The sequence below is a fragment of the Psittacula echo genome, assembly GCF_963264785.1.
Source record: "Psittacula echo genome assembly, chromosome: 10".
NCBI lineage: Eukaryota > Metazoa > Chordata > Aves > Psittaciformes > Psittacidae > Psittacula > Psittacula echo.
The window spans coordinates 20,827,753-20,854,002 of record NC_137741.1 but is presented as its reverse complement, the minus strand read 5'-3'; the positions used below and the strand labels follow the sequence as shown (position 1 = coordinate 20,854,002).

Sequence of the window (26,250 nt, the reverse complement as noted above, 5' to 3'; positions counted from 1 at the left end):
CCAGGTCTGCTCGTTTCCCTAGAGGGATGCAGCTCCCTTCCGTAAAGGGATGTGGTTCCCACTTTCCCCATCATGGCTGCTGTAGAAACACTCAAGTCCAGCTGCAAAATGCATGACCCAGACATGCATCAGGAGGGCTTTTTCACAGTAAGTTTATGTCCTGCTTTACCCTGAGTTTTGAGCCAGTGAGGAAGCCTCTGCATGTTTTTCTCTGCAAGAACATCCCCTGTAACACTGGAAGCTGAGGAGCTTCTGCAGTCACCAGGCTCCAAAGGCAGGGACTGTAGGAAAATCAATGCACAGGGATTTACTATCCAGTTCTAAGAACTGGCAACACTAGTCACTGGCAATAAATAACTGAAGCCAGACAATGTCCAACCTGCCCATGGGTGCTACAGTGCTGACAGCAGATGCTCATACAGAAGTCAGCAAAGTGCCTGATTTTATCCAGGATTTCCAGAGAGAGTAAATCAGCCCAGACAAGCTCGTTTGACCAGGACTTCTGGCTTCAACTGCTCCTCAGAGCAAGTATGTTCTTCCCAAACACTTCTATATCAGTTTATTGCCTGGAAGACAGACCAGGAGATCTACAGGACAAACCTGCACACACTCATCCAGCTCATCTCTGCCTTATTTCAAGTTACTGGAGAGGTTCCCAAAATTCAGGCCGCTCTGTGGTGTCTCCAACTGAGGATCCACCCAACCATGGGTTGTCCAAACCCACCATTTGTTTCTCAACCACCAAACATGGCTGGGAGATTCCAGACTCACAGACAATCCCTGTGCAAGGCTTATAGGACAAACTGGCCCTACTGGGCAGCTTTTGGTCTATTCTGTTCTGCCCACCAGTGCTGATAACCATTGATTTGCAGCGATAACCATTAATGTGAACAAACACAAACATGCATGCTTATCTTTGCGATGTTCCCATCAGGTTTTGTGTTATCAGAGAGATCACAGAGTCCTGAGCAAGAACAGCTAAGGGGGATTTTCCTCTCACCACCTCCATTTGCTCCCTGGCTCTCAAACTGTCCTCATTTACCCTCCTCTTGGAGACAACTGCAGCCTTCCAGCAACCCATGTAGTTTTCTAAGGGTGTTGGCTGAGATGGAAGACAGTGGTTGCCCCTCTGGAACCTCCCATTGACTGCAGAGTGCCTGAGCAGACACTGCTGCAGGCTTCAATTGAGGATGGATTGGGGGGGGGGGGGGGGCACAAAAAAAGACAATTAACCCCCCCCCATAACGCGAATACTTTATTATCAATGAGTGACTGGTATTAGCTTTTTTTGCCTGGGTATTAATAATATTTCAAAAAACCATACATCAAAATTAGGGCTTTCTCCTATTTTTGCTGTATAATTTTTCTCCTTTTTTTTTCTTTCTTTCTTAAAAAAAAAAAAAAAAAAAGTCTGTATTGAAAGAATTATATAAGCCAAAGTGCATTTTCTGGTTTTTGTCCATATACACATTGCACCATACATAAATAATTACATTGTAAAAATGACTCCATAATTACAAGTATAATATATATTTTCATATAATATATAAAACTTTATATTAAATCTAGGTAGATGATATTTGGGATAGTCTGTGTCTTTTTTTTTTCTCTCTAGTTTCCTTTCGTCAGAGGCTGACTGTTATCGATTGTTACTGAGTAAAATCTCCAGCCAACACGGACACGACGTGATGAACTGTCTGGAGTAACACGGCCCCCAGCCTTTGGCGAAGCTGATCCGCACGCTGTTGGGGTCGTAGGGCCCGTCCGTGTAATCCAGATCAGCCGTGTGCTGCAAGAGGCAGGACTTCTCGTAGTCAAACACCTTGATGGAGTAACCTGGCATCACCTTGCGCACAATCAAAGTCCTACAGTTGGGGATGTCCAGTGTCGGGGAGTTGACGAAGATGGGGTGCTCGCTGCGGTTGTAAGCCCACACACCGTCCGGTTCTTTGCTGAGTAAAATCCCGTAGCCGATTTTACTTCGAGTCCTTCTCACAGTCTCGCTCCTGTTTTCCAGGTTTAGCTGTCCGAGGCAGAAGCCGTTTCCTTGAGGTAGGTCATAAAATATACTGACAGACTGTTCATACACTGTGTAGAGGCGGCCGACGCGCGTCCGGTGCTCCCAATAGGCCACGTTGCACCAATGGCTCCTCTTCACGGCATCGGGCGACGTACTGGCATCTGTGAGGGAAAGGAGAGGAACAGTCAGGGCTTGCTGTGGCCTCCTGGGAGGAAACAAGTATGGAGGGGAAACAAATGGCTCTTCCCACCCGTCAGCTTTGCTCTCATGGGAACTAAACCTGCGTTCAACCCAAAGCCCATCTTCAACCCAAAGCTTGTCTTCAATTATGTTAAATGCCACCAAGAAACAAAGCTCAAGCCAAGGCTGGTGACCCAATGGGCCAGCTCCCACGGAGCTCAACCAATCTTTCTCTAACCTAATGTTCAATCCTGTGTCCAGCAGCTTGGACCCTGTGTACTCAAGATATGTGAATTCCTACCACCAAGAGCTGGCATGGATACTGTACCACTGCAACTCAGCCACCCCTGAGCTTGGCGGGTTCTCAAGCTCCTTCAGCATTGCTGTGGTGGTGTACCCCCATTCTCAAAGGCCATTGCATTGAGCTGAAACACAGAGGATGTCCATGAAGTGCTTGGATGACTGACCAGACACTTATCTCTACTATGTAATATTCTTTGACAGCGATGCTGATGTTCCCACAGGGAACATGAAATCTGAGGAAGCGTTTCATGCCAAGGGGGAATAGTTGATGCAAACTATGCATGTCCTACTACAAAGCCACTGGAAATCTTTCCGGAACAATGAGAAACATCTCTTCTCTGTAAGAATTACATTCAAGGAAGACAGGAGGGACAGAGACTGCCAGAAATCTGTTTTATTTATGATGCTTCCAGAATTTATGATGCCTCCAGAAGGGAGATGGGAACTCTCAGCCCTGAAAGAGCCCCAAAGAGGGTGAATTAACCTCTTACTGAACATCATTCCCTCCCTACTACACCAGTTAACCGAAAACCACCCTGGGATTTCAAGCAAGGAGCTCTGCTTCAAGCCAGCCCTGCTCCATGCCCAGCATTAAGCTCCCTGACAGCGTATCAGGCGCCCGCAGCTCGCTGACCCCTCTACCTTCGTGCCATCACGTCTGATTAACTCACACGCGGGGTGATGCCATTATTTTGCTTCACAGACCCTATTGACAACACCGGATTTCAAGCACTGCCCTACAGCCCCGGTTCTTTTCAGGCTCAAATTACTCCGAGGGGAATGGGTTCTCCTCCCCATTAACGACCTTTGAATCAAGCGGCTTTGTTAGAGTTTAACTTGAGTTGTAACTATACAAATTTAAGGGGAGGGAGATGGGGGGAAGGGAGGTAACTGGGCAAGCAGGGAGGCCCTTTGCCATGGGCAATGCTCATCATCTTGCACTGACCCCTTCACCCATCACAGGTCCAAACCACCCCGGACATCTCAGATTGGCCCCTTTCTCCTCCACCTTCTGTTTAAGGAATTTTAGGACCTAGCATGGCCATCAACAGCCTCTTTCCAGTTTGATGCACATTTTATCCAGAACTAGGAAAGAAACCCCACAGCAATCAGACACTTCAACCCTGCTGGGAAAAGAAACCCCATTTCCCTGCATTTATGGCAATCCTATATGAAGGAGTGAGCCAACAGCTCATGCCCCTTAATACTGGAGGTGATGTCCTGGGCTACCTAAAGGCAGGGGGAAAGCCCTGATGAGCACAACTGGGTGAGATGCACCCCTTAAATTCAGAGTTAGTGGCACTGCACAGCAGGGAAATAGGTGAATACCCTTGGTCAGAGCAGCATCTCAGAGCCAGTTTTGTGTTACCTTCCCCCAAGGACCAGGCCTTGTCTCCACCACAGCCCTTGCAGCAGGGTGGGATACTCCACCATGTCCCAGTGGCACCGAAGGGTCTTTGTGTCTCTGTGCTTCTGAGCCATCCCTGATGGAAGCTACTCAGAGTCACTGTAATAAGCGCATCCTAATGCTGCACTCAGCTAATGACAAAAATCAGCAAAACCAAATGTTTTTCCCCATTCTTGTTCTTGGGCCAATAACTGTATTTCCTTTGCCATCTCAAATGACCCTCTGGCATCTGGATAACCAGACGTTAAACAAACAACCCAAGCTGCTTCAAAAGGGTAATGACTTCATTGGCAAATGCATGATGGACATGCTGTACCCAAGCACATTATTAAATACTGACGACTGGACTTGACTCTTCCTGAAGTACCTCATGACGCCTTGCAAAACACCAGCCATGTGAACATCAAGTTTTAAGGAAGGAAAAGAAGATTCAAATGTAATTCTGGGTTAGAACCCCCTTCCCAGCTGCCTAGTGCTAATACGGTGCACTAAGATCTCCACCAAGAACAGCAACTTTGATGATATTAGTGATGAAAAGCTTCAGAACCTCTTTGCTCTTTAAAATGCCCTACAGCAAATAGCTCTGGATTTTTTTGAAGAGGTAAAACAAGACATAGTTCATCCATAACAGCATAAAGGAGAGGATCTGAGCGTCATCTGCAGATACATTCTCCACAGTGCCCACTTTCCACAGTCATCTTTCCCCTGCGACACCATACAGTTGAGATGCCCTCAGTGCCTTTCCATAACTCTTCTCAAACGCTAGATTTTGCTGTTGTCTCACTCGAGTGATGCTGGGGGGCTACAGACAAGCTCAAAGCTTTTCATCTCCCAGGCCTAGAGGCTGGTAGCAATTACTGAGCTCTGCATCTGTTTAACCTCCCAACCTCCACAAAGCCCTCCATGCCCATTAGGTGAGTTGGTTTTGTTATTACCCCTTTCAGAAACTACCACTCGGTCCCTGTGTTTCCCTCACAGACTAAGAATGGGACAACTTCAAAACTCCAGTTTGCCCATCAGCTGAATTCATCAGGGGAACAGTCAGCAATAAACATTTAAATAGGTGTTTCCTATGGTTTACTGCAAATTAAAGATACCTAGTGGGGGAAAGCAAAGCAGGGGAAAACCAGTGTCTATTCTACAAGAACATCTTGCTGTAGGTGCCACCATCTCTGATGCTATCTCTGCTTGCCAGGAACTGGGCAATACTTAGGCAAAATCATCAATCTACACACATGCTGCAAACAGCGGAAGGGTTTTTTTATACCTCCTGTTTTCATGCGCCTGAAATAGTCTTATTAAAATCATTTCCATGCACTTTATGGCAGGAGCTTCAGTGCACCCATCCATGCATGCATGCCGGGGAATGAAGTCCCCCCTGCCAATGTGCTTCTCATCTCTGTCACCCCATCACAGCTCCTGCCTGGCAGTGACAGCAATGCCAGCTCAAAGCATGCCTGGAGATGGCCTGTGCTCCTTCACACGGGTGAGGATGTGAGTGTTAGCTAACTGCACATCAAGCAGCTAGAAGTTTCCTTTCCACCCCTCTCTTCCTGGCCAGGGGTGAAGAAAGGCTTTAAAAGCCCTGCACCAGCTGCAAAAGCAACCTGCTCATGGCACGCAGGCAAATAAAACACCCTGAGAGGAGACGGTTAAAAGGCTCCTCTGAAAAGCCTATGGAGAGCTTGGGGCAGGGCCTTCTTCTCCCCAGCCCCATTCAGGCGCTCGCACTCCCTGCACTGCGGTGGGTTCTTTTGCTGTCTTTTATCTCCCAGCGCACTCAAGCAAATCCTGAGCAGATGAACTCATCTCACAGCCCTGACACAGAGCAAGCACTTCACCAAGGCCCTCATACAGGGGGGCCTGCGCTGTGTCTTATCCCCTGCCAAGTATTAGTTTCGCCTCCAGCTATTAGCCACTACCACTCAGCAGACAGCAGGGGCGGCCAGCAGAAAGGCATGTCCTCTGCCTTTTAAATAAATATTCCCTTTTTCCCCTCCTCTTTTTCCATGCTGCCCTTTATGCACAGACAAGAAAATCTGCCTTTTTCTTATTTCATCTTTCCTTTTTTCCCCCCTTTTTCTGCTGGAACAGAGGCAGCTCGCTAGCTTTCTGTTTGAAGAAAGCAAAATATTTGAGCCCTGCAGTGCCTCCCTCGATGCTATACCAGGCATTTTTAACAACTCTCATTGTAGGCAGCTACAACTTCTAACAGCTACATTTAGGCTGGCGTCAGGGCTATCTCTTCCATCAAAGCCACCTTTACTGATCAGATGGATGGGCTGAAACACTGGCTCTTGTTTACTCTCTCCTCCAAGTCTCCGTTTCCTTGCAGCAGACACATCCAAAAGGAAATTCAAACAGTTTAAGATAAAAAAACAAGATAGGAAGCAAGCCGGAGAATCAAACCCAGAACTTAGAGGGAAAAAGAGTCTTGCATGGCTCAGGCAAAAGGAATCCAGCTACGGGAATCAATGCAAAGAGCAAATACTGTAAACCCTCGCAGCGTTAGCAGCACTGCCGAGTGTGGAGGTAAAGAAAATAACTTGAGGTTTTCACTTCTTTGTGACTTGACAGCGTTTTGTGCCAATGAAGTTCAAAGCAGTGCATTAAAAGAGAAAAGAAAGATGCTTTTTTCCACAACAAAATGCTGCCCAGTCCCACTGCTTGATGTCGCACTTAAAAAAGCCAGGATGGAAAACATGGGCAGATCACAAAACCCATGAAATATCTCTGATTCATGCTTTGGCTCTTCAAAGCCACCAAACTCCTTCCCAGCAGGTCAAATGGCCCCCACAATATAGGGCTGCAAGTTAAGATCTTGCTGTGTAAAATGAGGGTGAGAAGGGATGTTTGCTGCAGTGCTTTGAGGAATAGTCCCATTTTTGCACAGATTCCTTAGGAAACAGTCATTAAGAGGCACAGTGCTGCTTTTCCAAGCAGAGCCTCCCATGAGGGACTGGTTATGCCAGCCCCCCTCAATCCCAAACCACACTCATGGGGTTTCAAAACACACTGAAGAGGCGCCCACAGGGGAGACCATGCATGCGAAATATCAAAATGCTCTCTCCAAATGTCATAGGGCCTCGAACGCACATCTGGGCACCTGAAGAGATGAAGTGGGATGTTCAAGGTGTCCTCACACCCCATTTTCATGTCCCACCCTCCTGTACTCCTGCGTCACAGGTCAGCCTAATGCTTCTCCAGCCCTGGAGCTCACTTACATCATTTCCCAATGACCAGCGTCTTTCCATTCAGTTTTATTCCACTTTAGACTCTACAGATCCACTGTCAACTCTTTTTTCTCCCCTCTGCCATAGCACAGATGCATGCTTACACTACCCAACACACAGAGCATGGAAGCAGGATGGTTATAGCCACACGCAGGCCACCATGAACAAGGTCCAGATAAAAAGCCCAGCACAAAGAACATGCAGATTTCCCCCAAATCTTTTACCAGCTCATGGGGGAGTCATCAGTTAAAATAATCCCCCATGAACACTCCTAGGAACAAGCTCCAGGGGAAGGAAGGGGTTAAAGCTTTCCACAGCAGAAATGGAATTTTTATGGCCCTGTAAGAAAGAAGAAATTAATTGTCAATCTGCCCCTGCAAAGCTCACAACCGTTTTCCTTAAGCCAATACACTTAAAATACCTCTGCTGTACAAGTTTCAGCTGGAATGCATCACTGCAGCCCCCCTGAGAGCCCCACGCTGCGACCAGCACCACAGCGTCCACCCCAACATGAGACCCTCTCCTTTCAGCCAGGGGAGAACCTGAACACTGCCCCTGAGATGTCCTGGGGACACATGGCCACAAACTGGGCACCGTTTGTCTGTCCATCTCCATTGGGAGCGGTGGGGTGGGACTTTGAAGGCATCTTCTCAGCCTTGGAAGAGCTGCAACCATTGGTGAGCCCCATCTTGGCCAGCAGCTGCTTTGTCAGCCCATGGTAACACGCCAGCAATGGCTCCACCATAGATACTTACGGTGACATCCCAAACCCACCAGCAAAGGAACACAGGAGGCCATCCTGTGGTGGCTCTGGAGATAACCAGATGGAGGCAGGAGGTTCTCCATGCCGTCCCCCAATGAAAGTCAGGGGAAAATCCTAATGAGGACAGACGGTTTAGTCCCCCTTCCCCCCTACTTCTTGGTGTAGACCTTCCCCATGCTGCACAGCATCAAACTCTCTCCCAGACTTTTGTTTTGCTCTACTGAGAGAGACATAAAGATTCATCCTTCAATGATAAAACAGGAGTGTGATTTCCTACTACAATTAACCTGGTGTTACCACTGTGGTGATGGGGTCCCAACTCCTCCAACCCCAGCACAGCTCCTGGCACGTTCCTCACACTGGATGTGGCTGTTGTGCAGCCATGAAGTTCAGCTCATTCATCTGGCAAGAACCAACACCAAAGCAAGCACCACAAAGAGCCAAAAAGAGTCCTCGCTGCCATGTATCCACTATGGAGGAGGCATCTTCCTCCTCCTCCAGCCTTAACCTTGGAGCAGAGCTCTGGAGGGCTCTGTGAGCCCATTCCATTTGTTAACCCAGTCGATGATTAACTCAGAAGAAAACTTGTGCTGGGTTAATTAATGAAATTAGCTCCAAAAACGGTCTGACGGGCAACAGAACCAGTGGACGAGGTGCGTGGAGAGGCCTGGGGGGGAAAGGGGGACATTTCCATGGCAGCCCAAGAAACAAAAGCAACACAGGACAGGAGCCAATGCCAAGAATTAGGATGAAAACAATTTTCTCTGCATAAAAGAAACCACTCTGCTAAATCATCAGCTCATGCTCATTTCTTTTATATCCTTCAAAGCAAAACACATGCCATGTTTAGTCCTGCCCGGAAATTTGTAAGTCATCAGCAGCAAGCTTATTTTCAAGCTAAACTCAAGGAGTTTGTTTCTAAAGTACTTTCCCTGGCCATTAAACACATAGACCAGAACAGGGGTTTAAGGTATTTTACCCTTTTTTAGCCCCAGCTCCCCTGCGTGCTTTACAAAGGTCTTTTCAGCCAAGGGTGAAAAGTCCTAGAGAGTAAAACACTGGAAAAGCTCAACTCAGGTTATTCCAAAGGCCGATGTTTTCAGAGGTTCAGGTGACTTTTTGGTTGGGTTTTCCTTGCGTTGAACAGTTTGCACGTAATCTCAGCTTCTCTCGCTTTCACAGGCACATTCATCACTTTAAAGTTCCTGGGCAGTGCATGCAACTGCTTTATGCCTGGCATGTAAAAGTTAACACAACAATGTAAATACAACTTCAAAAGGAGCCCAAAACGTAATCACCTCCCTTGGCTGCCAGCTCCGAAAGCACCAGACCTGTCATCAACCACAATTTGGCTGAGACTTCTCCACTGTTGGAAACCACCCCTGGGTAAGTCCAAACCCGGCAACATCCCAGGGTCTGCTTGGCGCCTCCAGGAGTGTCCCCAGCATCCCTGTTGTGCGGATGGGGGTGCCCCAACCAGCCCAAAAAATGGGGAGAGAAAGGAGGTGGTGGAAGACATGGGGGATAATGCGGTGGGACGGTCCCTGCTAACTGATTCTCTGTAAAATCAAGAGGTTTGCTGACAATAAGCGTTGTCCAGTTGGGGTTCCCTTATATCTCTGTCTCTCACTGCCAATTTGGCAAAGCACCGACGACATTTGGAGAGGAGAAGGCTCATTCCCCAAGTGTCCTCAGGAAGGCAGGACTGTGAGGTTAGGGGACGCAGGGACATGGAAAATAGGGAGAAAGAACCCTTTTTTCCATATTTAGGTTTAGAACTCGCATGTTTTCAGCTCCTCCAAACAACCACGCATGCAATCCCGTCCTTCCCCCTCCTAGAGCCTGAAAAACGTGGAGAATCCAGGAGAAATCACCCCATAAATCACTGCATGGCAGGCTTCCCTTTCAGCCAACGCTGCAACGTTCAACGCTCCCGCCTGGCGCCGCGCCAGCCCTCCCTATTAATTAATCCGGGGGCCTCCCGCTGCAATCCCAGCTACGCCAACCGCATCCCACTTGGGCTGGGCTGGGGGGCCAAATCCCAAGGGACCTCCTCAGCTCCCTTCTGCCTTTCCGAGTGTTTTGGCTTTGCAGAGCAGTCTTAGGTGCCCTTACAAATGCCCTCAGGGAGGAAACTAATCTGCTCCATGACCAGAGCTGTGGCATCTCTGGAGCATCCAGAGAGACTCTGGAAAATGGGATGAATTAATAATAGTTTTCACTCCTTGAGAAGTTTCGGCTGAGCGCTTCAAAGCATTTTAAAAGCAGAAACTAATTAGTAGGTCCCTCTGAAGAGAAACAGGAATAACACCACTTTCCACCTCCATCACGCCTCTTGGGCACAGCATGTTGGGTGCTGGACTTGGCTCTCAGCTAAGCCTGGGAATTGCGTTTACTGGGGGGTGATGGTACAAATGTGTGAGGCTCAGGCTGTAACCAAACCAATTCCCTGCCTGTTTCACACCAGCGTTAAATGCAGAGTTTTCTGTTGGAGTGATGGGAGCTCTTCTGGGAAGCCAAATCCTGAGTTGGTGAGGACACTGCCAAGGTGACTGTAAAGATGCTCCTGAGGATGCTTGTGCCTTCCTACTCCCACTAAAGATCACTCTCACTAAGGATCACTAACCCAGCACAGGATGCTCAACACTGACACCTGCTCTGGAGAAAAGCAGATTAACAAACAAAAAAAGGCCTTTTTTCCTCCCATTGTTAGAAGACACATGGGCACTGAGCACCTCCAAACAAAGAGGGCTGTCCTGCAAAGGCCACCCAGCCAGGCAGCACACCACCACTTACACTGCTCTCAGCACAGACCCAAGCCCAAATTACAGCTCAGCTTCCTCCAGAAACAACCAAATCTTGCCATTTCCAGAAGGCAAATGCTCAGTGGTTCCCCTACACGAGGCCTCCTTCAGATGTCCCAGGCTGGTCATGCAACACCCGCCTGCAGAGCTGGAAACTTTGGGTTTAAGAGCTCGCACAGGACATAGGAAACAAAGCGACTGCAGCAGCTTTGCTGTGCTTCTGCAGTTTTACTATCAGAAACTGAGCAGAGATGCTTCCCAGGGAGGAAAATCAAAGCAATGCCACATGAAACATCACCGCTGGATAGATTTTAAGAGCCTGCCACTGCGCTCCAGCCCAAGCCGTTCCCTCCGGAGTGAGCCTGAAGAAGCCAGCCTCACCCTGCTATCACACCTCGATGGATTTACGGCTGAGAACAAGCCGTGGGGTTTCAGAGCGGAGGAAGATGACGTGAGAAGTAGTGAGCAGGCTGAAAAAACCCAAGGCCACCGCGTAGCCACCAGCAGCATCCTTGAGAGGAAGAGAGCTGGAGGCAGATGTCTGTCGGCTCGATGCCAATACCACTGCATGTGTCAAGGACTGAGAAAGCTGTAGGAAACTATCACCAACCTGGAAAACAGGAGGAGTGCCAGGCTGGGGAGGCTCCCTGCAGGCCACGGGCAGGAGCCCATCAAATGTTTTTCTCCGTATGGGCTGGGAATGAGCTTTGCTCCTTCCTGGCCAGCTGGGTGCATAGTCCAGCACTGGGCAGCCATGAGACCCCAGCCTGGGACCTCTGGGAGAGCAAATATCATGGCCTTTCATCCCAAATCCCTGCTGGTTCCCACCCCAGCTGTGGGTCCCCCACCCCAACCCATCCTCTGACCCGCAATGATAGCTTCCCTTGCCCAGTGATTCTCCCCCAACATCCTTAACAAAGGCTTTTTTTCTAGCATGTTACCAGTGCCCACACATAGATGGGAGGCAGACAGGGGCTGAGAGTGAAATGGAAATTCAGCCTTTGTTCTTGCTGGCCAAAGCCCAAGATCCTTATCCTGATAAAGCTCTCTCCAGCCTCGATGCCTGAGCAAGCACCACAAGACAGGGAGCCACGGCTCCATGGCTGCCACTGCACGTCACAGTCTGCAGGTCCTTCAAGTCCTGAAGGAATCCAGCTTGTGCTGGATTACCTCAAGTTTTACAGGGAATTAAAGGATTTTGGGTGCCAGCGTGGCCTTTGCAAGCAAACAGTCCCTCTGGTGTGCAAGCCGATCTGGTCATGCTGAAAGGATAAACCTGGATGGGGAGGTCTTGGGGTTTCTGCTGGAGAGGAATTAAGCGCAATGGGGATGGAGTCTGTATGTGGTGTGAGCAGCCTGGGAAGGGAAGAGTCCAGTGAGGCAGAGGCAAGTCTTGGGTCCTGCAGCAAAGGGGGGATGAGGATGGATCCTGCTCTCCTCCCTCCTTGCCTGTCTGCACAGCAGGGTTGGGAGGGACGTGCAGAGGGGTGCGTGCACCCACACACGCCAGATTTCCCCATAGCTGCTTCATGTATTTACGTGTCAACATTTTCTGGGTCTATTCCAGCCCTTACTCCAAGCAAGCAGCTCACTCCACTGACAACTGCTTGTGGCCAGCATCCATGGGCTCTTACTCCCACTTAAAGCAAAGACTAAACAATGACTTAAGCAACTCAGGATTTAAGCTCTGTAGATGGTCCCTCATTCCCAGTCGAAGCAGTAAGGATGCTGTGCTGGTGGTTTCTGCTTTGGAGGACGACCTACACCATGAACACCAGGGATAATTACCCTCGTGTGCTATGGTATGTACCATGGATGTACCAGGAGGGGTCTCCTGGCCCTTTTCCTGTAAAATCCGCAAATGAGCAACCCAGAGGAGCAGATGTGGCACAGGGATGCATACCTGCCAGCCTGGGATACATCAACCCCAAAGACCACACATACCTCATGCTTTTACACTCCTTGGAATGGTGCTCGAAATCCAATGAAGTGCAGATAAGGAAATGTGTGCAAGGGCGAAGAGCAGGGGATGTGGGATGAAAAGGGATGTATTTGCATGAAATCTGTAACATTTGCAGGTATGACTGCAGCTGGGTCAGGCAACAACGTGCGGCCTAAGAAAGTGCCCAAAAGCATCGTCACAGTCATCTCCCGGATGACAGAATTCCTAACCCTGTATTTGCCTATGGAGAGTGGAGGTGACTCATGCTCATTATCCTTCCTGGCCAAGGAGGACTTGTTTTCATTTCTCAAACCCACAGTTTCTGTCAAAAAAAAAAAAAAAGGGGGTGGAAATAGGAAAATACCAAAACACACAGAGAACTCCATGGGATACATCCTGTCCTGCTGCTCTGATACGAATCCCAGACACCCCGATACTCCAGCTTCACTCGGGATGTTCAAAGAGAAAAGGATTAATGAGTTAGAGCATGGACACGGCACAGCAGAGGCGCTGCCAGCATTAGCTCTGTGTCTCCTGATTTCCAGTAATGCTCATTCAATAAATCCCAGCTAAAATAATCTGTGTGAGTGTGGGTGAGCCGAGCTCAAGAAGGGTCTTGGTCCAGCTTAAAAACCCTCCCACCTCCCCTGGAGAAGCTCTCATCTCTCTTGGAGGGCAGCTGCAATTTAAAGCTAAAAATAAGCTTTTCAGGACCGGCCTATGCAGGGTTCGTGGTTGCACCTCCTCCATGAGGCGTTTCAGGAGGGGAAAGCAGCTCTGAAGTGAAGCACCAAAGCAAACGACCTTCCCATGGAGAGGAAAAGGGGAAGGAGAGCAGGTCGGGCTCTTTGTACATCAAGGCCAGGGAGATTAAGGGAGCATGAGAACACTTCGTTATGGCTAACGAGTTCAAGACTGCACCCCCCCACCCGCACAGCCGGGCACTGCGAGAGGAATAACCAAATTCCTCCCCTCCCCTCAAGGAAAATTGATTTTAAGAACTAAATTAAAGCATATTGGGGGGAAGTACGCCTGGTATTTGACATTAAAGACAGCCTGTCAGCAGCCTGAAACAGACCCGTTTCTCCTCTCCGTATCTATATATATCGTATCTAAAATATCCACATGGATGCGAAGAACCCCCCTGCACAAAAAGAGTAACTGAGCGTAAGATCCAAGTCAGGTATTTTGCTGAAACACCTTCACAAAGCTGCAACAAGCAACACCAAGTTCCCACTTTGGACAATTTTTGTTCATTATTGCAACATTTCTGATGGGGCTCTTCATTTGGACTACAGTGACAGGACATGGGGTAATGGGTTCAAACTGAAACAGGCGAGATTTAAGTTGGAAATCCAGCAGAAGCTCTTCCTTGTGAGGGTGCTGAGGCGCTGGCACAGGGTGCCCAGAGAAGCTGTGGCTGCCCCATCCCTGGCAGTGTACAAGGCCAGGTTGGACACAGGGGCTTGGAGCAACCTGCTCTAGTGTAAGGGGTCCCTGCCCATGGCAGGGGGTTAGGACTGAATGAGCTTTAAGGTCCCTTCCAACCTGAACCAGTCTGGGATTCAACGATGCGGAAGCCTCATCATCCAACCCCAGTGTGTGCATGGCACAAACCAATGCTATCAATGTTATAAACTCTGTCAAGTTTCTACACTAGAATCCTTAAATTGTTAAAATAGGAAAGAAACTGCACAGTTCACATATTTTATAAAGCTGGGTTAAATCAACATCTGCAAAAAATATCCCTGTTAAACGAAATAGCAGGATTTCATTAAGTAAATTGCAAGTTGGCAAAAATTCCGAAAGAAAGGGAAAAAGCCACAGCCAGCCCTGTAATTTAAACCTTATTTTAACTGTGACAGCAGGACGGTGAGAGGCTGCATTTCCATACGAAAATAATGCTGAAAATAAAGTACCTGTTCCCCACCTCAGTGTCTGCAGTCATTATGCTAAGGGGCTGTTCCCTATGGAGAAGGAGTGGGAGCTGCTCCTGGCCCTGCATCCTTCATACTGAACCCACCCAACCTGCAAAATCCAGGATTTTCCACCACTGCAGCACCCAGCTCCCTGCGGGGTGGTGGGGAGTGATGGGAGACAGTGTCTGTGAAGCCATGGGAGCTTAGGTACCCCCCTGTAGATCTGCATCCTGCGGTTCCAAGCAAGGAAAAGGGAGCAAGCCCTTTTGCCTGAAGGTTGAGCAGCCAAAAGCTGGGATTAAGATGGCTGCGGGTCTGAGAAACAGCTCAGTCTGGGCAACACTTCATCACTGTCCACATTTCAAACCCATCCTGCTCCCCTGCACACCACCAGTAGCCAGCCAGGGCTGCTGGCACCTACCCCATCCCATGCAGGCAGCGTGGTCCTCCATGGGTGCCCATTGGGTCTGTGTGGCAGCAGTTGGGCTCCTTGCTTGGGTATCTCACAGAATCCTCAGATAGTTTGTATTGGAAGGGACCTGAAAGCTCATCCAATTCCAACCCCTGCCATGGGCAGGGACACCTTCCACTAGAGCAGAAGTCCCTGAAGGGATGGAACGTGTCCTGCTCACCTGCAGGGAGCTGGTTTTGAGGTCTCCTGTGGGACTTCGGTGTTTTAGGGCGGTTGCGGCACCACGAGCACAAGCTCAGGGTGCAACAACACCTCCTCAGCCTGGAGGCACAACCACCCTGGGCATCGCCTGGGGCAGGCAGGGCACAGGCAGGGAGCAGGCAGGGCATCGCCTGCCCTTTCAAACCTGCGGAGCTCCTTCCCTTTCCTGCCTGGGGTGACTCAGGCAGGCAGGGCTGGGCTGGGCTGCGTGGGGAGGACTTGCTCTTCCCACAGCACCAGCCAAAAGCCTCTGCAGGAGCCATCCCCGCAGGGGACAAGGACAGGGACAGGCGGGGTGGGCTCCTGCTGCGGGGACACCCCAAAGGGCACTGTCCTCTGGGGCCGCCTCCTCCAGCACTGGGCACTTGGGGTCCAAATATATATATATATATGTATGTATATAGATAGACAGATATAGATATATACTTGCGCTCCAGAACTACAGCAATTAAGATTTCTCATGGAAAGCCCTGCTGTCGCAGGGAAATCACCTGGAAGCAGCGCTCTGGGATCACACTCGATCTGTTTGCTTTGAAAATACTCACAAAACCTCCAAACAAAACCTAAACTGGGCCGGTCCAACAGGCAAACTCGGAGCTGAGGAAGAGACCTTTAACAAAAAGACCGATTATTTGCTTACAACATTTTGCCTTCGCTATTTTTCCTGGCATTTACGACACTGGAGTTATTTTGAAGGGCTGTTTGCTCCATGAGGAGCCAAGAAAACAGCAATCCCATTTCCTTTCTGATCTAAACATCCGTTTGCCGTGCGAGCAGGAGGAAAAAATCCCAAACCAAACCAAAACACCCCCCCTCGTGCACCTCAGGAAGAGCAAAGAAAGGGGTGGTGGGTGCCAGTGGGGAGGAGAGCACCCCCCTTGCTGCTCCCTGCTCAAAGAAGATTTCACCTATTGCCATCCAAGGGGGCATCCATCCCAAACCAGCCCTAAATGAAAGGGAATGCTCTTCCCAAGAGGGTTGGGTTGCCCTCCTTGAAGAATACCAAGCAATGGACCCATGGGTGGAAGTCAGCATGTTCCTCAACACATGTGCCCAGCTCATCGCCACCAGTGGCTGTACTCTCTTGCAGCAGGATTGAGAAGCTCCGAAGGCTGGAAAAACAGGCAGGCTCACAGCCTTGTGTTGGATGAAGCAAGAGATAAAAGCTGCATGAGCACCTCATAGGCATGTTAGAAATAGAGCACCACTGGAGCCTTGCAAAATCAAACACGGGAGCAAAGGAAAGTGGCTGTCCTGGGGCAAGTGCAAGGCAAAGCAGGGAAATCCCTGCCTGCTGCCGAAGCTCATTCCAAGCCACGTGCGCTGTGTGGCACAAGTCATCTCAGCACCCAGAAGCGATCAGGATGCTTTAGGGATTCAGGACTGGATAACTAGAGTCATTGCAAGGGCAGGACGAAAGTGCTGGAGATGCTCATGCCTCCCCAAACCCCACTGTGTGCTAATGACTACTTGTGTCTTGGAGGCCCCCTATGCCAGAAAGAGCACCTGTATCAAACCAGCCACCTACAGACCACAGTGTCACCACCACTGGAACCCCCAAACCTCACATCAGGAACCCCCAAGGCTGCAAGTCCTGGACCAAACCCTGCACACAGAGGTGAGATCTTGCACGGGCAATTACTGCACAAACCTCTGGAAGGTGCCTCCTGCCAGGGCTCTGTGGTCATTGAGCCTCCCCTGTGCGGGGACACACACGTGCCATCCCAGGACCCGGGCTGTCCTTGCCACCATCATCTCCTCCCAGCTACGCCCTTCACCTTCAGTGAGCAAATGGCCAGCTCGCCATCACGTCCCTAAATTTCCTGGCTTTTGAGGATCCAAGGCAGGTCATTAACATTATTTATAGGTTCCTGTGTACGAGTTCCCATTTGTTTGTCTGCTTAAAAACATGTAGGTGAAAAAAAGGAATTCCTGGAGGTTAGGCAGTGAAAAAACCTCCCCGTGTCTATGGTCTCGTGAACCCAAAGGATCAGCAGCTCCTTTAGAGACAGAACTGTTTCCTTAAATGCTTATTGTGTAAATATTTAAGCTACTTTATAAAACTTTTACAATGTACTTAGGAAGCATAAACCTCCCCATCAGAGCCAGCGCAGCAGTGCACGCTCAGCCGGTTTAGAGAACACAAACAGGGACATTTCTAATGCTAATACTGGACCCAAGGGGCCCTAAGGTCACAATCTTATGGAGATAATCACTCAGCTGATCGCGTTCCCTCACCCCAGAATGCAGCGTGGTGGTTATGTGACATGAGCGCTGCAAGAAGGGTAACTCCAGTGCCACTGTGCCTACAAGAATCTGCCTACAGTTACTGCTTAGTGGATGGCATTATGGATAGAAGCCCTGAGATCTTCTCTTTGAAATGCAGCACCAGATTTATGTCAGATTAGGGGCAAATCTCAAAGGCCAAACCCATCCACTAATACACAGCCATTTTAAGAATTAAATCTTTTTATTCCCAAATGCCATGTGGCAGCTTCGAAACAAAAACAGGCACCATCTGCATCCCTCACCAGTGCAGGTAACTGCAAGCAAACCAATGCCAACCACCCACCACAGCTGCTCTCACGGGTGCTTACTGGAGGGATGGACTTCTCAGAGGTGAGTAGCTGCTTGCATTACAAGAAAAAGATGTTGTGCTGCCTGACACATCTGTATTCAGGGTGGTTTCCATATGGAAAGCCATGCAGCTTTATGAGATTTGCTTGACACGGCCTTTCCCAGCTCAAATTCTTCAAGTACATGCAGGTCTTCTTATCGACTGCAGGAAATAAGATGTTGAGCAGTTTTTCCCCCCAAGAACAGTTTCTTTACTGTAATTTAGGTGTGTTTGAGGCCACAACAACAAATGGAAATGGGGAACTGCAAGTTTATTCACTTTGCAAAGCAAAGCTTTCTCTTGGATATGATGAAGTGCATAGAAAGTCCAGAAAAACACTTGGATGGGAGTTCAAACACTGCTGTTGGAAAGATGAAAGCGCGCTCTTCCATTAACTGTTTAGATGAAGTTCCTCATCCTGAATCATTTAAACATTTCCACATTCCCCACATTTCTAGAAGCGCTGTTCACTTCTATTTACTGTCCTAACCCAGTGCCCTCAGCAAGAGACCGCGGCTGTTTGAGGCAACCTGTTTCCTAAGGGGAAAGTTCTTGCAGGTCAGTAAAGGCTCACGATGAGCAGAGCAGCCTGACTCTTATTCTCCAACCCCCATTTACTTTCCAACCACCATCATATTTTCCTCTTTTTCTTACAGATGAATTCTTCCATGCTGCACATGGGGACAGCCAGGTTCTGCTCCAAATATTGACCAGAAACTCAAAGTAACTCAACTGACTTCACCGTGGTTGTATTTAGACAGCTGTAACTCAGAGCACAAATTGGCCTGGGCCTTCAAATTGTCTCTTTTAGAGACGCTCGGGCTGCTCTCTGCCGTCAGTGATGAAGTCAGCCTTACTCATCTGAGCATGGAGCACGGCTCTGCCATCAGCACCATGAAACAGCTCCAACAAGCTTGAGTGTGATTCTTTCTTCCAACAATGCAATTGTAGCCAATGGAAGGGTCTGCCCACAGGTATTTTGGCCATCCCCTGCTTCCCAGCATCCCATCAAGGTCATTTTAATGCTCACAGTTTACAGTTATGGCAAAGAAACCAGTGCCTTGCCACTACTGTGACATGAGATCCTGGGAAAGCTTTACAACTATTGAGCTATTAAAGCCTATGTGATAATGAAGCCATACTCAGACCACACAGACCTAGGACATCTCATTCCTTGAGGTGCCCACCTAAACTCCTAGAGTTTGTTGAGAAGGTCTAACATGGAGCACAATGCTCAAAGCTCTAACCTACCCTCTCCCAGCCAATGCTACAAAGCTTAAAGGAATGAGGAACTACAGAAAGATACAGAATAAATGGGGATAACCTTGCCAGGAGTCAATTTAGAGTAGAAACATTGGAAAGGTTTTTATCACAGGACAACACAGCAAAGAAATGAAAAACTGAATTTAAGACAAAGCTTGATAAACACAATGCGCTTCTCAAAGGCAGAAGGTAACTGGTTTAAGGCACCCCACGTGCACTTATGTTCTTACTTCCCTGTAAATCCACCACTAAATTACACAAACAACCCAGCCCCAAGGGGACATTTGTCTTCATGAATCCCGAGCCCCGCTCAACGCTCTGGGTACCCTGATGGCTCCATCCCTGCTGCACTCCACTGAACCTCACCCCACGAGCTTGCTGTGCTGTTTAGTTAGCGTGTCCCAGTATAAAACTCCGTTTATTTTGGCACTATTCACACAGAGAACCCAAATAAAGTCCATTCCCCTTTCTGTGCATCTCCAGCTATTGACACTGCTCAGGACCAATCTGCAAAACCAAACAAACGCGCGTTGTGTAATGGAGCTGGAAAAACAATCAGGAAGGGGCTGGAGATGTGCTCGCAGGTTCCCGCGGGGAGGGCTGGAAGGGGCGGCAGCCCAGGGGAGGATTACAAGAAACTCAACTTTTACTCTGAAACAACAGCCGCTATTTTCTGCCCCTGACATCGTGCTCCCGACCGCTATTACACAAAGGAGATAGTCCAGCGCTGGTTGAAGTCACAGAGAACTTCCCTGCTTCAGTGGCCAGTGTGGCACACTTCCCTCTTCAAAATAGCTCTCTTTTGGCTTTCACATGCCTTGCAACCAACCAGAGCCTCTCCGCTGCCTCAGCTGACACAAGGATAAATCACAGCATCCTGGGGCCATGTGAGCAAGGCCAGATCTTCACGGCAGCACACCCCAGCAGGGAATGATGCAACCTGTTGGGTCACAACTCATCTGATCTATTTTAGACTTCTTTTGAGAGAAGGTGAAATGTGCCCTACAAGTGGCTCCTTCTCCCTGTTGACTGCAGTTAGGTTTCTAGAACAGCTCAGAGATGGGTATCTGTATTAATCTAAGTGTGGGGACTGCTACCCAGACAGCGTCAAAATGGCCTAAGAAATTATCAGCTCTTTATTACACACAAAAGCAACATCTCACTAAGAGAATTTAAATCTTATGGGTTTCAAATCTTATGTCACCCTCCTAGATGACTCTAGCAATGAAATCAAGCTGGAAATGAACTGTGAATATAAATACATCCGTGGATCCTTCCACCTGCAGACACAAAACTGAAGTGTAATTGGTGGCAGTCAGCTACACCTCCGTAACTAAAGGAGGTCTTGAGTATTTTCCAGTGTTGCTAAACACAAAGTACACCCCCATGCTTTGAAGAAGGTAAATGAGATCTCCCAATGGCTCTTACAGCCACCATCTGCATGCTGCAGCTCTGCAAAAATCAAAGAGGCTGATATAAGATTAAATGGACTATTTAATCCCTGGAGGAAGTAGGGGCTGAAGAAGTGCACTACTGTGGTGTGCAGGAGATGGTGAAGTTACAGCTCAATTCATACCACCTCTCTCAAAATCAATACTTAAAAGCAAGAGCTGCCACTACCTTCTCTTGCAGTTTGAAGGACCTCGTGATGGCCAAACCCAGGCTGCTGCTGAACAGGCCCATCCCAGCCACAGAAGAGTCTCTGCACCAACAGAAAGAGTCTTCTCTGATGGGCAATGTAAAAGGCAGAGCATTGATTCATTTTAGCCCTGTTGCTAAGAAAGACATCTACAAAAATAAGTCCTGCTTGTACCATCCCTTTGGCACATCCTTGTTCCACTCCTCTTCATGGCATGGATACGTGGTAGAGGATGGGGTGAGCAGTGCCCATCTCCATGCACCCATCCCAGTTAAAGCCAGACTCACCTGGCTTCAGGTTGCCTTACAATTCCCAAAACATGAATGCATCCCTAACTCTGCAGGTGAAGCTGAGCCAAGTTTCTGGCAAGGGCTGTGCTTGGGATTGAAACAAGGGGGAAAAAACCCACAGTGGTTTTGATCCAAACCCAAGATCCCCTCCTCCCCCTCCACCCCCCCAAAACTTGGCAGTTCCCGATGCCTTTTGTCTCAAAACTCAGGGCTCAAACACTCTCCTTGGGGAATGGGGGGGATTTTCAGAGCCCTGTGAGACACCCAGCTCCATGCCTGCCATTGGACATCCCGATGGACGCGTGCTGCAACAGCCACCATGAGGCAAACACGGCTTTTAATGCATCAGAAACCCAAAAAGATGGGAGCCCGTTCCTAAGCCCTCACTGCAAATCCCAAATCCTGTCCGTGCCCGGAGACGAGCGCTCAGCAGAGCAGTCAGAGGCTGCACACAAATATAGCTGCAGGCATCTTTCCGACTGCTGCAAAGTCAAGTTTAAAAGCAGGATGTTTGGCTGAGCTGCTCTTCCCTCAAATAAACACCCACAACCTTCCTCAAAACAGAGAGGCACCGCGCTGGGAGCACTCGCATTGCTGGGCTTCCAAAATCCCAGGCTTCGTTCCCCCCCCCCCACTGCAGGAACACCCCCAGGCTGGGCAGAACCTTGGGAATGGCCAGAGCACTCTTAGGGACACGCAGGCATCCAAGATAAGCCTGAGCTGTTTCCTTCACATGAATGCACTCACCCAGGTGCTGAAGAAATGCCCTTTCCCTCTGTCAAGGCAATAAACCATGGCTGGTAACTGCATCCACCCTCACCTACTGCAGATGGGCTTCTTTTTTTCATCAGTTCTAGAGGGAAAACCACATCTGTGGTTCCCTTCCCATTCACGAGACTTGACAGAAGCCAACACAGGTCCCTGCCTAGGTGAGGAGCCCAAGCAGAGACATTAATCCTGGTGTATGTTTTAGCTACAGCACCCAGTTTTCCAGCCTGTGGTGCCTGCATCATTCTGAGCCACTGAAGGCTGGACATGAGCAGGGGTGTTGGTACTTAATGAAGCAGACAAGTGTTAGTTGTTAATGCTTTAAACCAGTTTCACTTGCAGTTAAACCCTCAGTTTGCCTGCCTGCCTCCAAAGCATCCCCTGAATGCCCAAAACCTTCCCGGATGTTTGAACAGGGTGGAAATCACGGCCTGAAATCCCACTGGATGCTTCCCTTGCTCAACACGCCATCAACACTCAAATCCCCATGGGTCTACACCAAGGCAGCCTGATCCACAGAAGAGCTGGAGAAAAAAATAAGCACCATGTCTTAACAAACCTCTAATCAAAGCAAGCTTGTGCTGAGATGGCTGGAAAGCCATGCAGAGCATCCTTCATCCCAGTCTTCCCTCTGCACAGCCCACACAGGCACTCAGGTGATGCTCCAACACGGGACGGCTCAGGAACCGACCCCAAACTCCAAGTGTAAAAGCACCCTGTGTTTCAAAGAGGACAGAGCCAGGAGAAAAAGCCTTCTGGAGGCTGAGGGAGAGCCAGAAGCAGTGAGAAGCACGGGCTGAGCAGTGCCAGCTTCACCCTCACCAGGCCCCTGCACGCAGCTTGCTCCTGCCTCTGAGGGGAAATTCGCTTTGTGAGCCAGCTGCTTCTCATTGTGTGCCTCTCGCAGCCTGCATGGGGGGAAGAGAGCCTGCAGGGAAGGGGAGAGGGAAAAGGAGGGGCCAGAGCATGGGATTAAAATAATATTGTGTAGAAATCTCAATGAGAGGGAGAAAAAGGGGGGGAGAGGAGAGAAACAAACATCTTCTGCAAGGCAGCGATGGGGGGATTTGAGCTGTGGCTGATCTGAGATTATCTTCTGGCTCTCAGAAATGTTCTGGTGTTGGTTAGTTTGTCCTCATTTAAACCCTGATTGATCACATCACACACATCCAACCAGGGCAGCCCCTTCCTGTCGGCGAGGTAAGGCAGCCAAGAGCATCACCATGCATTGAACATGGACAATGCACTCCCTGCTCACATAAACCTACACTAGGCTCCCAAAGCAACTCTCTTGAGCAGCCAAGTCTTGGGGAAGTGACTACCCTCCCATTAGCATCCTTTTCACTTCCCTTTTTTCTGCTGCTTTTGCATTTTAAAATGAACAATTACATTTGCAGCACACTGGGATGCACACAGATACATCAGGCTGGATGGGAAAGGGCTTCCTGCCCCACCATGCCCAAAACCTGTTTAGTGACAGATGTGACAGAAACATGCAAAAGGCCACAGTGTTAAACAGGTTCTTGCATGTTTGCTTTGGAGATTCAATTCCTTTGGGAAAAAACAGGTTTTGAGCCAAGAATCAGGAAACTTTGCAATATTATTTTTACTGTTTACCATTTTTATACAATGGCTATGGCCTGACTGCATCGCTTGAGGTTGGCCTCTGACTGCAAGAGCTCAAGCTGAATTTTCAGGGCCCAAGTATCCCTAAGTCTGGTTTTGCCTGCAAGCCTCATTCAGAATCATTCAAAAGCCAGCTAGACTCCCACTGCACCTACACCTACATACGTATCTGCTTGCATCCATGCAGCCAGCGTATGGGAAGGCTTAAGTGCATCCTCATGTGAGCATTACAGGATAGGGGGTGGGTTGTACGCCAGTCCCTGATGGAGCTCCAGCACTGGTTTCCTCTGAGGAATGAGCCCTGAGCACCCAGTTTCCTTGATGGCCTTGAACAGCTACGCTCGGCTTTTCCTTCCTGCAGGTTTTAAGGCAGTCATTAGCTGATGCTTCCCCACGAAGCAGCGCAGCTCAGCATATAAAATACCAAGTGTGAGCAGCCTTTGAAGCGAAGCCCTTCAAAGCCAGACACATACCAAATCCACTGAGGTTTTTTTACACAAACAAATTCAGCATGGCAAGAGCAAAACTAATTTGCAAAGATCTTTAATGTGAAAAGTCTCAAATGACCGACCCTTTCAAGCACAGCTGAATTCAATCTGCCTCTAAAGGTCCATATTGATGATTCAACATGGAAAAGACCATGGATATTTCCAAATATGTGGCTATAATCACCTGGAAATCAAGCCCAACCCTAATTTTCTTGTTGCAGCGGCCCAGAGCTCTCCTATTCTAAACCCAGTGATGCCCGAGTGACATTTTTTTTCTAAACATACTTTTGCTGACATTTCCCTTCCATTAAAATAGCTCAACAATGGGGGGAAGAGCAACTCACCATGCACATAGGATCTTTACCTTACTTTGTACTCGCAAAGGAATTTCCTTGCTCTGCTCTGAGGTGGAAGTTTCCAGTCACACATGAGTGGCTTTAGCAGAGCATCACTGGGAAACAACTTTGGGTGCTGGGGCCGACATGTCCCCATCAGAGCCATGGGCTCGGGAAGCAAAGCACACAGCATAACAATCAGCTTACTGAGAGACATGAAATAGCCTGAAAGTCTCCTCTTTCTGACCCCTTGTCCCAGGATCACCCCATCCCATTGTAGGAACACTGATGGGTTTGGCTGAATTACAAGGAGAGGGACCAACAAATGCCAGACTAGTCCTATCCTGTGAGGGGGACCCAGAACTGGAGCAGCCCTGTGGTTTGGTCCTCTCAGGGGCTGTGTGAATGCTTCACATTGGCCATGCCACCACAGGGATCTGATGGGCTCAATCATAGCACATTAATCAATCACCATTGATGGCTATAGACTGATGCAGGTCTACAATGTAGCTACAACTATAATTTGAACTGACCAACCTATTCACTTTCGTGTAGCGTTTGCCTAAACTCCCTGCAGGAAAAGTGAACAAAAAGGGCAGAAAACACGACATGAGCAGACATGTCCTGGGCACCAATGTCAAAGCTTTGGCCAAGTGCTGTTGAGCTACTGAACACAGAATCGTTACAGTTGGAAAGGACCTTAAGATCATCCAGTTCCAACCTCCCTGCCATGGGCAGGAACACCTCACACTAAACCATGTCACCCAAGGCCTCATCCAACCTGGCGTTGAACACCGCCAGGGATAGAGCATTCACAACCTCCCTGGGCAACCCATTCCAGTGCCTCAGCACCCTCACAGTAAAGAATTTCTTCCTTATATCCAATTTAAACTTCTCCTGTTTAAGTTTTAACCCATTATCCCTTGTTCTATCACTACAGCCCCTAGTGAAGAGTCCCTCTCCAGTATCCTTGTAGGCCCCCTTCAGATATTCAGAACATATGGCACCTAACAGCATCCAATGCTCCCTGCACTGGCTTGGTCACCCTAACCCAGTTCTTCTCCTTGCCATGGATCCAGTGGGCAGACTGAGCATGCCAGGCATGCAACACTCATCCAGTATCCTTACCTACACTGAGGGAATCCAACAGAAACCCAGCTGGGATGGAAGAGAAAGTCCCCACTGAGATTCTGCAGGCTCCAGAGCTGTCACCCTCACCCAGCTCAGGCCCCAACCATAAACCAAGCTTCACAATAGAGTTATTTGTTTTTTTTAAGTCACAAATTATTTCCAGCAGCAGGAAAGTGGAAGGATGCAGCGCGCTGGACCCTGCTCGCCGGCACCCAGCCAGTCTCATAAATGGTTGGCAGCCAGCAGAGCAGCAAACCCATTCCTATTGAAATGAGCTTGTTACTACTAATTTTTACTGGCTTCCCGGTTGATTCATAAAGTTTTGTTGGGTTTTTTGTTTGGTTGGGGGTGTTCTTGCACATCTCTGAGCAATTCCTGACACACTCAGGGGAAAAACAAGCCCTCAGCCTGCCCACGAAGGGCTGCTCCTTGCACCCTGGCACAGGCGCCTAGGGCCCCCTCAAAACCACGTCATCTTGTTTTCAGGGCTTCATAAAATCTTATTAGAAAGAGTTCTCTTGTATTGAATAGGCCAAAATCAAAACCTCATGGATTCAGTTTTAGCATTATCAGCCGTGGCAAACGGCTTGAGACCTCAATGGCAGCTGCAGACACACGTTTTATAGGGACAGTTTGGGTCCGAGACATTAAACTCCCTGTTTTCCCATTTGCTCCCTGTCTCCACAGCTGGATGCACCAAGTTGTTGCACTAGACAAAAACAACCAGATCTAATCTCAGAGCCCGAGCTTTTTGTAAGTACCAGCAACTATTAGCTGTGAGACTGAGCACAACTTTGCTCACTGATCTCAACCTACATGGATGAGATCCCCTTTTTGGACAGGCAAGG

General features: G+C 48.8%; 1 protein-coding gene across 1 annotated transcript in view; it reads right to left on the bottom strand.

Annotated features, from left to right (window-relative positions):
• Positions 1-1,639: 1,639 nt before the first annotated feature.
• Positions 1,640-26,250, bottom strand: part of SMAD6 (SMAD family member 6) — a gene marked incomplete at its 3' end in the record, with an annotated part of 39,517 nt that continues 14,906 nt past the window's right edge. Inside the window, exon 4 of the mRNA XM_080626673.1 lies at positions 1,640-2,181. Coding sequence (XP_080482799.1) covers positions 1,640-2,181 — 542 coding nt within the window. The remainder of the gene's footprint in view (positions 2,182-26,250) is intronic.